This window comes from Cololabis saira, chromosome 20 (assembly GCF_033807715.1).
Source record: "Cololabis saira isolate AMF1-May2022 chromosome 20, fColSai1.1, whole genome shotgun sequence".
NCBI classification, from domain to species: Eukaryota; Metazoa; Chordata; class Actinopteri; order Beloniformes; family Belonidae; genus Cololabis; species Cololabis saira.
This window is the reverse complement of record NC_084606.1, coordinates 23473331-23485344: the sequence shown is the minus strand read 5'-3', so window position 1 is coordinate 23485344 and position 12014 is coordinate 23473331. Positions and strand designations below refer to the sequence as shown.

Genomic DNA, 12014 nt, shown 5'->3' with positions numbered 1-12014 from the left:
ATTAGAACGTGAGCAGAGGTTGAGTTCAGAGGTCGTGGGGGATCGATGTCCACCACCCGACTCCGTCGTCCCGTCTGCTTCCGTACTGCAGCGAACGCCAGCGTTTGAAGTCTGGTAACCAGATAGCAGCGCGCCGGCCGCAGAAATAATGCCGGGTCAAACAGAGGAGTCATTACCCTGATTGAGAGGAGCGATTAGTACTGCTCACCGCGGGACCGGGGTTCACCTGGGAAACATCTGCATGCTCGTTTATGTTGACTTGGCATCTCCAAGTCCTCTATTAGTCGCCTTCAACTAGTGCAGAATGCAGCTGCCCGTCTTTTAACTCACACTAAAAGACGTGAGCACATTATTACGGTCCTCTATAGAGGGAATGAGTGGCACTGAGTGGCAGCGTAAACTTTCAGTTTGAGCAACTGGAAAACATCTAAAATGGGAAAGAGCTGTTGTGCGATTCACTGTACTCATAGATTTAGCAGGAAATCGGAGTTATCGTTTTACAAACTGACGAAAAATGAGCTTAAGAGAGACAAATGGATCTCTGCAATTTGCAGAAACAACTGGATTCCAGGCACCGAAACGTGGATTTGCAGTTCCCATTTTGTATCTGGTAATGTTGGATTTTTGTGTCCTCATCAGTTTAATTTCGCCAACAAATCCTGCCTTGAAGTAGGACCAAGCGTCAAGACTTTTGTATGCCTTCAAGCTTTGCTTCGTGTTTTTACATATAAATATCAGGAAACTGAATTTGTGGCCAAATATTAATGTCCATGGACCACTGGTTCTTGGGGTAACTGTACGGGTCACTGTCAAGTCCAACTGCCTTTAATTTAAGCGACATTATCGGCTGTTATCCCGTCTTCTCCACTAGTTGCAGCTGTTTTTGCCACTCAGTGCCAGTAAGGGGGGGGGGGTCCAGTGGGGAAGTGACGTCAATGCATACCCTCTACACACGGGTTAAACCTCTGCAGGGGCTGGACTTGGTTGCAGAGCTCTGGTGCGTCTGTCTTTGTGCACGTTTAATTCGCTGAGATGAAGACTGAGATGGAAAGCAGCAGTTCAGCTGCTTGTTTGTTGGTTTTTATTTAGCTGGTGAACAAACTGAAAAAGTTTAGGCGCCCTACATTCTGGTATAATTTATAACAGAATCAGTTTTTCCTCATCTCCGTATCTGTGCGTGACGGGCGAGGCAGGTGACGGGAGTCAAGCGAGCCCTCCAGCTCCTAAAGGCTGATGGTAAGTGTGGTGCAACTGTTACAAAAGCTTCCCAGCTACGGCTACGGCTCCACCTTCACGTCCGACTTCAGGAACGGAAGAAAACATGCTCAAGAACAACTTCTGTCGTTCCTGAGGACGCATTCATCACAGCTACATGAGGTTCCTCGGGTCCTGAGGATGATTTCTGTTCGCTCAACTCAATCTGACGTGTGACAGTTAGAGACTTGTTTTTATCAACTTGACTTTAGCTAATAAGAGTACTGTATTCGCCGCACTATAAGACACTTAATGTCTTATGTTGATTATGCCTGACATCCAAAGACAATAAAGTCTTTCTATTCTATTAAAAACCTTAATCTTTTTTTTTTTTTTAAATCAGCAGTGCACCTTATATATGAATTTTGTTCTTACTGACCTCAAACCAGTTTTATGTGGAACACTGAGCTCCAAAATATTGCAGTTTAGTGCAACCAGCGATGAAGCTGCTCCTCTTGATCGATGGTCGGACCGTTCAGCTGAGAACATTAAAGTAGGTCCTTGGTTGGATACGGGTTACAACGTTAGATAACTAATTATGTAGCGCCGCAAGCAGACATCATCCAACATCTAGTCAACGTTACCTTACTGTAATTAGACGTCAACGTTAGGTTTTTAGAGGAAACACAGTTTTCAAATCTGTATCATAATTAGGGGTGGGACGATACGGGTAAGTCCCAATTCGATACTTTGACGATATGTGGCCCAGGATATCGATAATATCACGATATTTTCGATATTCGATATATCGATATATCGGTAAGAGCGATATATCACGATATATGGGACTAAAAAAGAAAAAATACCTATAAAAAGGAAAATGTCTGTAGTTATGCATTTATTCAATGCCAAAACTTCATACAAGAAAGTGCATTTGTATATTTCCTCACTGTCTCCTAGGCTTGTAAATGTAAACACTGTACAGCTGGACAAATTAAAGTGCATGAACATTAATAACATGTTTTATATAAACCATGACAGTGCACTGCTTTGTAATAATTAAATACATTCAATAATAATTTCACAAATATAATTATTGTGAAATAACTAAGAAATAAATAACTCAAATAGGCTTAACAATATCCCTTCTTTTCCAATATCCTTTTAGCCTGTCTAATTTATTCTGTCACCACATGCCATGAAGCATCAGGCATTTTTCACTCATGTCATGACAAACTGTATCCGATAACAGAAGAAACCAAACAAGCTATAATAAATATAAATAATATGAACTTCATTGAACTAATATAACATTTTGAAATTTAAGCTGAAATATCCAAAGCACTGAACACTGGTTTTGCACGGGTGGGCGTGTGTCTGAGTGTGTATGAGAGTGTCCGTGTCCGTGTGTAACGTGACTGGTGATTCAATGATCTGCAAGTTTTCCCAGCACACGGTTGACTGGACACGGAAGGATACGAGCGAGGATCACTTACAGAGTGAAAAGCATAAACGTCATAACACAAAAAGACTGACGATCATTTACTTTAACGGCGTCTGTGGAATAATTGTGTATTACAGTACGAGCCGCTCTCCTCTCATGGAGCGCGAGCGGAGCGGGGTCCGTTTCTTAACGCAGCTGGTTGTCTGTGCGAGCGGACATTAACGCACATGGAAGTTTAAACACCGGCTCAAACAGCAAGTTTTTCAGCATTAACAGTGCTGCTCAGCCCGCTGTCTGTACGGAGTAAACTGTGGTTCTGTATTTTCTGAGCTGGTTTCTCAGGCGGCATGTTTGTTTTGCTCACGAGGGCAGCGGGGGCGGGCGGGGCAGAGCTTGAACAATAGTGCGGTGACAACCGCGTAAACCATTAAGTGTGTTGTAATAAAATATCGATATTAGCCGACAGTATATCGATTATTTATTGAAACAGAGAGCACAACAATATATTGAAATATCGATTTTTTTTTCCCACCCCTAATCATAATCCAGTTATAAACAAATGTTGGAATAAAAAGTTGTTCCAACCTCACACTAACTTCAGGTGTCCGTTATTGCTAGCAACGATTAATCAATCAGAGAACAGGATGTAGTACGACGCCACTTTTTATTGGTGAATTCGTGGAAGATGAATGATTTAAAATGTGAGAGTATTTTTCTGTTTTAGTTACAACTGAACAACATTCTGAGTTATTGTGAACAAGTTGAATAAAGTTTGACTTACCAGACTGTTTTGTTTCACTTTATATGTTTTATCGGGCACCTTTTAATGCGGTGCGTCTAAAGGGGCTTTCACATAGAACGCGGTTTGCGCCGCGCACACCGCCGGGGTGGCGCAGACTCGGCGCAAGGTGGGCGCAGAGTCGACAGCGAGTGGGCGCAGACTCGGCGCAGAGCAGAGCGCGCATCGTACATATTTGTTGCAAGTTGCTTGGCGACCGGAAAAAAGTTTTTCCGGTCTGGCGCCGTTTTCCCACTCGTTTGGACGTACAGTAGCTACAGCTCGGTTTGCAAAATGCATCTGTCCCTGCTTCAAAGAAAAGCCCTGGCTTTAGTTCTTCTTCTGAGGAGACGAGCAGCAGCAGCAAGGAGGGTCCATGAAATCCTCATGAGAAGACAGGATTTGGGGGAATACAGGCTCATTGGGGAGCTACAGCTCCGTGATGGCCAGGTCTACTTCAGGCTGAACAGGGAGCAGTTTGAGCCTGTTGGGGAGAGTTGGAGCCTCAGCAGGATCAACCAACTTCAGGCTTCATCACTGCAGCTGAACACCTGGCCTCCCTTCCTCTCCTTTATATATCTGTCCCTCAAGTTTTTCTATTTTCCACTGTAAATAGTTAAAAACATATTTTATTAAAAAACCTTTCTGAACTATGTTGTTGTTCTTTATCTCATGTCAGTCATCTAGATTTTTAAATATACTGAGTGGACATGTAGTAAAGTATGTGCTTCAGTTTACAAGAGTATTGACACGTGGTCTTTTCATAACCATATATTGATAAATGATTCAATTGATCCTGATATGAGGCATGGAAATGCTATATTTTATTTTAAACTAACATTTTATTGTTAAAAGAGCAAAAGAATATCACATTTCTACCACTTTTAAACACACCTGGTATGTTCAAATTCTGGGAGATTTCTCTCCACTTTTGTCCCTTTTTATTGATGTCACGATAGGCCTGCAGTCTCGTATCCCACAGCTCCTCACACAGACTCACAGCCAAGATCATTGTTTCCTCCATGTTGATTGTCTCTGATCTACAAGCTGCCAGTTTTTTTTCACCCTCCACCACCTTCTCTCCTATTGGACACCGCCGAGATGTCGTCACAGGGCGCACGGTGAAATAAAAAAATATTCAATTTGCTGCGGCAGCCTGCGCCCAGTTGCGCCCCTTGCTGCTGCGCAAACCCGGCGGTATGCGCCCTGTTGCGCGCCGCCGAGCTCGCGGCAAAGCCTTGCGCCCGGCAGCACATACACAATGAATGGGAAAGCCGGCGGTGGCTGCCGCTGTGCGGCCTCTATGTGAAAGGGGCTTAATGGTCTTCAAAATACGGTACACATTCATGGCTGTATCCTATCGTCGCCAACCAAGCGCCCGTGTGACTCCGTTAACTTCTCATCTCAGACAGGGAGCCGGAGGGCGGTGGCAGGTGAGCAGTCAGAGCTGCAGGTTGCGTGTGCTTGTGTACCTGAGGTGCAGGTCCTCCGAGTACTTCAGGCAGGCGTAGATGAACTCCTTCAGCTGACAGTAGACTTTGGGGACGAACTCGGAGAAGGGGAGCTTCTTGGGGAAGGGGAGCTACAGCGGACGGCAAAAACATCCCAGTCAGAGGCTTGGATTGGGTTTATGTTGACGTGGTCAAAGCACCCGGCGCCCCCTACCTTCTCCAGCTCAGGGTCCTGGACGGGGAACTGGGAGGTGTAGTGCCGGTACTCGTCCTCCGTGGACACGGGGATGGGGCTGTAGTTGTCCTGGTCCAGCGCCTGCCTGCAGACAACAAAGACAAGTCCGGGGAAACCATAAGTGCGTTTACATGGGAATTTGAATTCCTCTTTAATTCAGAATTAAAATTAAATCTGATTTAAAATTTGTAAATATTACAATGTAAACACCTAATTCTGAATGAAAATGGCCATTGCGAATTAAACTTAATTCCGAAGTAAGTGGCTGGTTTATTCCTATTTTAAATCTGAATAGAATAATTCCGCGATCATGTTTACACTCATTCCGCTTTAAATTAATTCCGGTCTTTCTGCTCGTTCCCTCGCCCGTCTGTCGCCATGACGCTTATATTCCGTGCTGGGCTTGTTTTCAAAACAAAGTTTCAAGATGGCAGCACGCAGTAAACGGTGGTCAAGAGTAGAGACGATTTATTTAATAAATAGTTTGGAGGACCTGGAAATAATTAAAAAAACAAATGGCAAGAAACGTAAAAATTGTGAGCTTTTCAAAGTTGTACCGGCTAAGTTTGTTTTTCTTCCGGTAGATGTAACTTCCGTCCGCCCCCCGATCCAATCAGAACCTTCCCAACCCCCAGACCTTAAGCGGAATTGGATAAAGCCGATCAAACGTTTTTCATGTAAACCTCAATTCGGAATTACTATTTCCATGTAAACTCAAAGGAAAATAATTTAGTTTGGAATTATTTAATTTGGAATAATTAATTCCGAATTAAAAAACATCATGCAATCGTGGCCAGTGTGGCATCCGCTCTTTTCAGGTGATATAAAAGGAGGTCAGCAAGAGCAAGCACCGGACACACGGACACACACACACACCCCGCTGGGGCTTGTTCTCATGCTGGAGCTTTTCTTACCACCCTCCCTTCTTTCAACACCCGTCTTCTTTCTGGCGCTCCAGCGCTCGGACGTTCCAGCGTTCCATGGAGAGGCCGTGAACCGGAGAGGACTCGCTACCCAACAATACAGCCCAGCATTCCTGCGGCTTCCCAAGTGTGTGTGTGTGAGTGAGTGTGTGTGCACGAGTGAGAAAGGTAATGTGTGTTTGTTTGTCCGTTCTCACTGCTCCAAGTCCCTCTGGTGTCATTGGACAAAGGCGGCGGTGAAACAATGGCACGTCGGGCGCAGAAGCACACACACCGCGAGCCTGAGGGTACTCTACCCTCTCTGAAGGTCAGACAATGTTCCGGACGTCGTGTTTCAACATTTCCTCTCTCCGGCTGCTCGTAAAACTTCAAAACTCAGGCAGGAGGGTGTTTTTCCCACAAACACACACCGGTAATGTGAGAATGTGTGTGTAGAGCCGTAGAGCCCTCATGACCTTACGATTAAAGGGGGGGGGGGCTGGGATCCCTACCTGAAGGTGAGGTTCCACTTCTTGAGCAGGATCTCTCCGTACTGGTCCCTCATCTCCAGCAGCATGTCGAAGAGCTGAGACACGGGGAAGCCGTAGCCCTGCGGAGACAGACGACGGCGGGAGCTTAGAGACACACCACGCTCCTATTTATGCACACTCAGCTTTTGTTTTCCTCTCCATTCAACTTGCAGAAGGCCTAAACTCCAGTTTGGCCCCGTGGCGAGTACTTGTCTTATTAAATTCATTTTCAAATCAGCACCAAACAAAAAACATCCATCAGACCGAGACTTGCAAAGTGCAGACACTAATACATCAAACTAGAAGGAAGTGTGGATCCCTGCTCTTCCTTTATGACCCGTTATGAGTCGTATCGTTCAGAGATAGAGAGATAACTCAGGGAACTCCCTCCTTTTTCAACGGTTTCCACCACCTCCTCCTTGTTTCAGAGTCTAATGGCACTTTTCCACTAGAACCTACTCAGCTCGGCTCGCCTCCACTCGGTTTGGTTCTTTTCCACTAGGGGTCTAATGTGCCGAGTAGATACTTTTCTGTAACTACTCTGCCGAGGTTCTAAGCGGCTGAGACGGCTGTATCTGACATCATCACACTACAGACCACCGATTGGTCGGGGGGTTGGAGTCAGACGTCTGAGTCAGGAGGTGACATCAGCGAAAGAGCGACTCTGACGGAGGCTTCTTCAACCAGCAAAAGTCTGTTTCATGATCCAACTCTGAGGTGCAGATGTTCATAAACCTGGTGGCTGAGGAGAGAATAAAAAAGGGATCTAGACGGGCGATAAGGAACGACCAGATCTACCAGGAGCTCTGTCACTTCATAGCTGCTCACGGCTCCAGCTGACTTTTCAGCAGCGCCGAGACAAACTAAAAAAATTAAAAAGCGTTGCCGCTTGAAGCTTCTCTCACTCTCATTTTTTAACTTGATATCGAACACAAGCCACAGACCCAGCAGCACATCTATCATCTCCTCCAGGTTCTACATCTTTAGTGTTGTTGTCTTCTTCGTTTAGATCACACAATCAAATACGTCACAGCAGCTTCACTCCAACCTCCTACTTCTGCTCCAGGTGCTGAATTGTTATGGAAAAGAAACTTGGCCGATTTGAGATGAGTAGAGCCGAGTAGGTGCTAGTGGAAAAGTGCCATAAGCGCCTGGTTAACGAGGGCTCTGCCGTGGCCATCCTGTCTGGATCCCCCGACCGGCCTGAACTCCAGTCCAGTCTCACTCCCGCCTGGCGACACCAGCAGTGAGACGCTGTCATGTCACGGCAGCATCAGGGTGTACCGGTTAAACAACCCAGACTTTAGAGGTGAATGAGCAGATGTGTGTGTTTAACCACGACTGTGTGAGTCTTCTATGTTAAATGTTGATCTTATTATGTAAAGCACTTTGCCTTAATCGTGTAGGAAAGGTGCTGTATAAATAAAGTTTGATTTGTTTGTGCTCGGGCCCAGAACGGATCATAGAGACTGTGTGCACCTTAAATATTCTGGACCAAAACGGCCCGACGACGAGTTCTGCTGGATTCCTGTGTGTGACGCCGGTATCCGTGGGAAGGTTTCAGACGTGAAGACGGTCAAACACGGCTCCTAATCTGTAGTTCGGGGTTTTGTGTGTCGGTATCCTTTTCTTTTCTTAACGATTTCAAAAGAAGAGTCTCCAGATGTGAAATAAAGCGGCCGCCGCGTCGGGTTACCACGTTGTGGTAATGAAACCAGACTCTCAGTGCAACTGCTCAGGCAAATAGCTGCTGATGGAGCGCTCCGACGCCATCACCGTCCGACAGTGAGGGAACACCTCAGGACGCCATACAGACAGTTATTATTTATGCTGCGTGTGCGCAGCTCCAGCTCATGACGTGGTTTCCATGGTTACAGACGGCGCAGAAGCCAAAACAAGATACATTGCCAATAAAAGCAAAACTCGTAATCGGACGACAATCACCGTCCCGAGCTTCTCTCAGACGCACGGCTTTGTTCAGTTCAGACGCCGCAGCTTAAATGAGAAGTATTGTGGCGACGCCAGAGCCTGCGCTCGTCTCACTTCGGTTGTCGTGGAAACAAGGTGGGCTGTCGAGCAGGAAGACCCTCATCAAACGCAGAGTTTCCCACTTTCATGTGACTGAATTAGGGCTGTTCGATTAATCGATTTTAAATCGTAATCGCGATTATGTAATTAGAACGATGTTAAAACGTGAAAATCGTAAAATCGATTTTTCACTTTTTTTTTTTTTTTTTTTACCTTTTCTGCACACATATTAATGATTGATACCATATTAATGATTGATGGAAATACCTCTCAATACCTGCGACAATACCTGTAACATGCCACCGGGCATCCCTCCCAGATGCGGTAGACCGACTCGTGTTCCTTGCAAAAAACTTGCAAATGTGAATAGCAAATGTAATGACTGACATTACACACCTCTACCTCCTTCCTGGGTTGCATTATTATTTAGCATGCAAAGACCCAGTTTAGTTTAATTAGAAAATGTCTTGTTTTATTTAATTGGAAATATAACTTACTTTAGTTAGTTAGTTAGTTAGTTTAGTTACTAACTAACTTACTGCATGTTTGCAAGTGCTGATTTGCTGATTTTTTTTTTTTTTTTCCCAGAGATAAAACTTTATATTTTATTATATTTTTTAAAACTTTTTGTTCAACTTATTTTACAGAGTTTTGCACTTTATTCATTCATTTTTGGTTTAATAAGAGCAAAGTTTGCACTTAAAGCCCAATGGGGCAAATGTTCAACAAAAAAACAGCATATTTGAAATAATTTCTTTGCCTTTTGTCAATTCACAAAATAATCGTAATCGAAAATCGGGTTTTGAGAGAAAAAAAAAAATCGAGATTTTATTTTTGGGCAAAATCGAACAGCCCTAGACTGAATATGACGGTGAAACTGCCTCTGTTTTGCTGTAAAAGCTTGTTGATCAAAGGTTTTATTAGCAGATCTGCAGCCGTCTTGGCTGCTCTGATTAGAGGTACGAGGCATTGATCGCTGCCCCTCTGCGATTGGTCCGGTACGTTCTGTACCGGTGGAAATGGCTGTGAATGGGAGGGATACCAGACCAATTTGACAAACCGAACCATGTGGCTGGTAAGACTAACATCTGAGTATCTTTACAAACAATGTCTGAGTTGAGAAAAAGGTTCAAACCAGGTTCGAGGTCACTAACGCGTCGATGTGATGGTAACCGTTGGTAACCACGGCTCTAGGCCTTCTTGTTCTTTAAAATACACACTTGATTATTTTATACCAGTCTGATGCAAATGAAAAAAACGTATTAAGAATCCACAGACGATTTTGCCATCAGGTCTGAAAGAAGCACGGAGAATGGGACTCGAGTTATATTCCTGAAAGCAACGCGGTGTTTGTAAGAAAACACAAAACTGGATCAAATATGAGCCCAGCCGTCCAGCAGCACCTCATCACCTCCGGTGATGCGGCCTGTGGGCATCGGACCACCTCCTCGCTCCTTCCCTCCATCCGCTCCTCGGCCACATCTTTTCATCCCCTCAGGCATCACACTCCATCCATCCAAGCCCGTTCAGACGCACGCGGCAGGATAAATACACGGGCGCATGATGAACGGCTATTTCTAAAATGACCCAGTTCAGGATTAAAGCTTCTCCGCAGAGACTGGCAGCCGTCCACCAGTGGAAACAGCAGAACCTGAACCAAAGCGACCTCTCGGGTCAAAACGGGTTCACAAGTTAATTTGGTCAATGAAATTTATGACTAAATATCATCGTCAACGAACCTTTATCAGGTGAGGAAAACGAGACGCAACGAAAATGCTGGTCATGTGACGATAACGATAATGAAATATATAATGCAATATCGACGTAGAGGAATGAAAACGAGACTAAAACGTAGATTAAATAAAAACTCTGCTAAAATGTGTCTTCATTTTCGTCGACCAAAACGAGACGAAATGTTCTACTAAAGATCCTTAATGTCCATGTTTTCAGTAGTTTCCTCAGATCCAGAAGATGCAGCTGCAGAGTTAGAGGCTGATGCCGTTAACGCAGAGCTCTAGGTTCACGTCAATTAAAAACAAAGTTACATAGAGAAACGCGGGGATCTTCTCTGGGGCTGGAGAAGAAGAAGAAGAACCATCTTTGGATACACTTTCCTACATAGACATGGAAAAGAAAACCCAATGTGTCGTGAAAAAGAAAAAGACGGGGAGAAATGTGGAAAAATAAATATGTTGTAAACTCAAATTGAGTGTTCTGTATCTGGAATGAATATATTCTTGTAACAATAATATAATAATAAAATAACCTTGTTTGAATTGTAAAATGGGTTTGGCTAAATACAATATTTGACTAAAACTAGACTAAAATGGTCCAGGACAATTCTGACTAAAATAAGACTAAAATGCTCAGACTTTTAGTCGACTGAAACTTGACACGACTGAAAGGAGAATGAACGTGACTAAAACTAATAAAATCTAAAATGATAGCTTGACCCAAAGACTAGACTAAAACTAAAATTGAAACAGGCTGAAAAACACAACACTATTCAGAAGGAAAACAAAAGCAGAACCGGGACATTGAAAGGTTTCCCTCCCTTCAGCTACAAACCTGCAGCGTATCGGCAAACAGGACGATGAGGGTCTTCAGATCCAGCACCAGGTCCGGGTCGTCGCAGTAGGACTGAGGAGACAAGAGTCCGGCCGTTAGCTCTCTGGAGAGGAAACGTGCAGGTCGTCTGCTGTGAGTCGTGTTCAACACATCTTACGGTGTGCGTCCGCAGAGCGGCAACGATCTTGGACAGCGCCAGCTCCCACAGCTCCTCCACGTAGGCCCTGTTGACCAGACCCTGCGTGGTGTGGAGGACGTGGTCCTCCACCACGAAGAAGCTGCGTGGGGGGGGGGACATGAAAGAGCAGGTAAAGCAGAAACATTCGCTCGTCATTCAGGTGTTTAAATACAGTAATCCCTCGCTATAACGCGGTTCAGCTTTCACATCTCGCTGCTTCACGGATTTGCGTTGTGCATCGTGTTCTGCATTCTGATTGGCTAAAAAGTCTCTGCACTTCTTCACTTCCTGTGTCAATAGAGGGTATGCATTGACGTCACTTCCCCACTAGACCAGCCCCCTTACTGGCACTGAGTGGCAAAACGGCTGCAACTAGTGGAGAAGACGGGATAACAGCCGATTATCGGCTTAAATTAAAGGCAGTTGGACTTGACAAGGACCCGTACAGTTACCTGAAGAACCAGTGGTCCATGGACATTAATATTTGGCCGAATCCAGTTTCCTGATATTTATATGTACTTAATTTCTACGACGGGGAAATACACGAAGCAAAGCTTGAAGGCTTACAAAAGTCTTGACGCTTGGTCCTACTTCAAGGCAGGATTTGTTGGAGAAATTAAAGTGATGAGGACACCGAACTTTATGATCTGACCGTTTAACGTTAGCTACCCAAAAATCCAACATTACCTGATACAAAATGGGAACC

The 12014-nt window shown here is 44.7% G+C and overlaps 1 protein-coding gene across 3 annotated transcripts in view; it reads right to left on the bottom strand.

The window, feature by feature from the left end:
• exoc6b (exocyst complex component 6B) overlaps positions 1–12014 on the bottom strand; it is a 142360-nt gene that overhangs the window by 69553 nt on the left and 60793 nt on the right. For all 3 annotated transcript variants that reach the window (XM_061710438.1, XM_061710435.1, XM_061710437.1), the window contains 5 exons: positions 11288–11408; positions 11131–11202; positions 6517–6614; positions 5082–5187; positions 4889–4998 (listed from right to left, as the gene is read on the bottom strand). In XM_061710438.1, coding sequence (XP_061566422.1) covers positions 4889–4998; positions 5082–5187; positions 6517–6614; positions 11131–11202; positions 11288–11408 — 507 coding nt within the window. The remainder of the gene's footprint in view (positions 1–4888; positions 4999–5081; positions 5188–6516; positions 6615–11130; positions 11203–11287; positions 11409–12014) is intronic.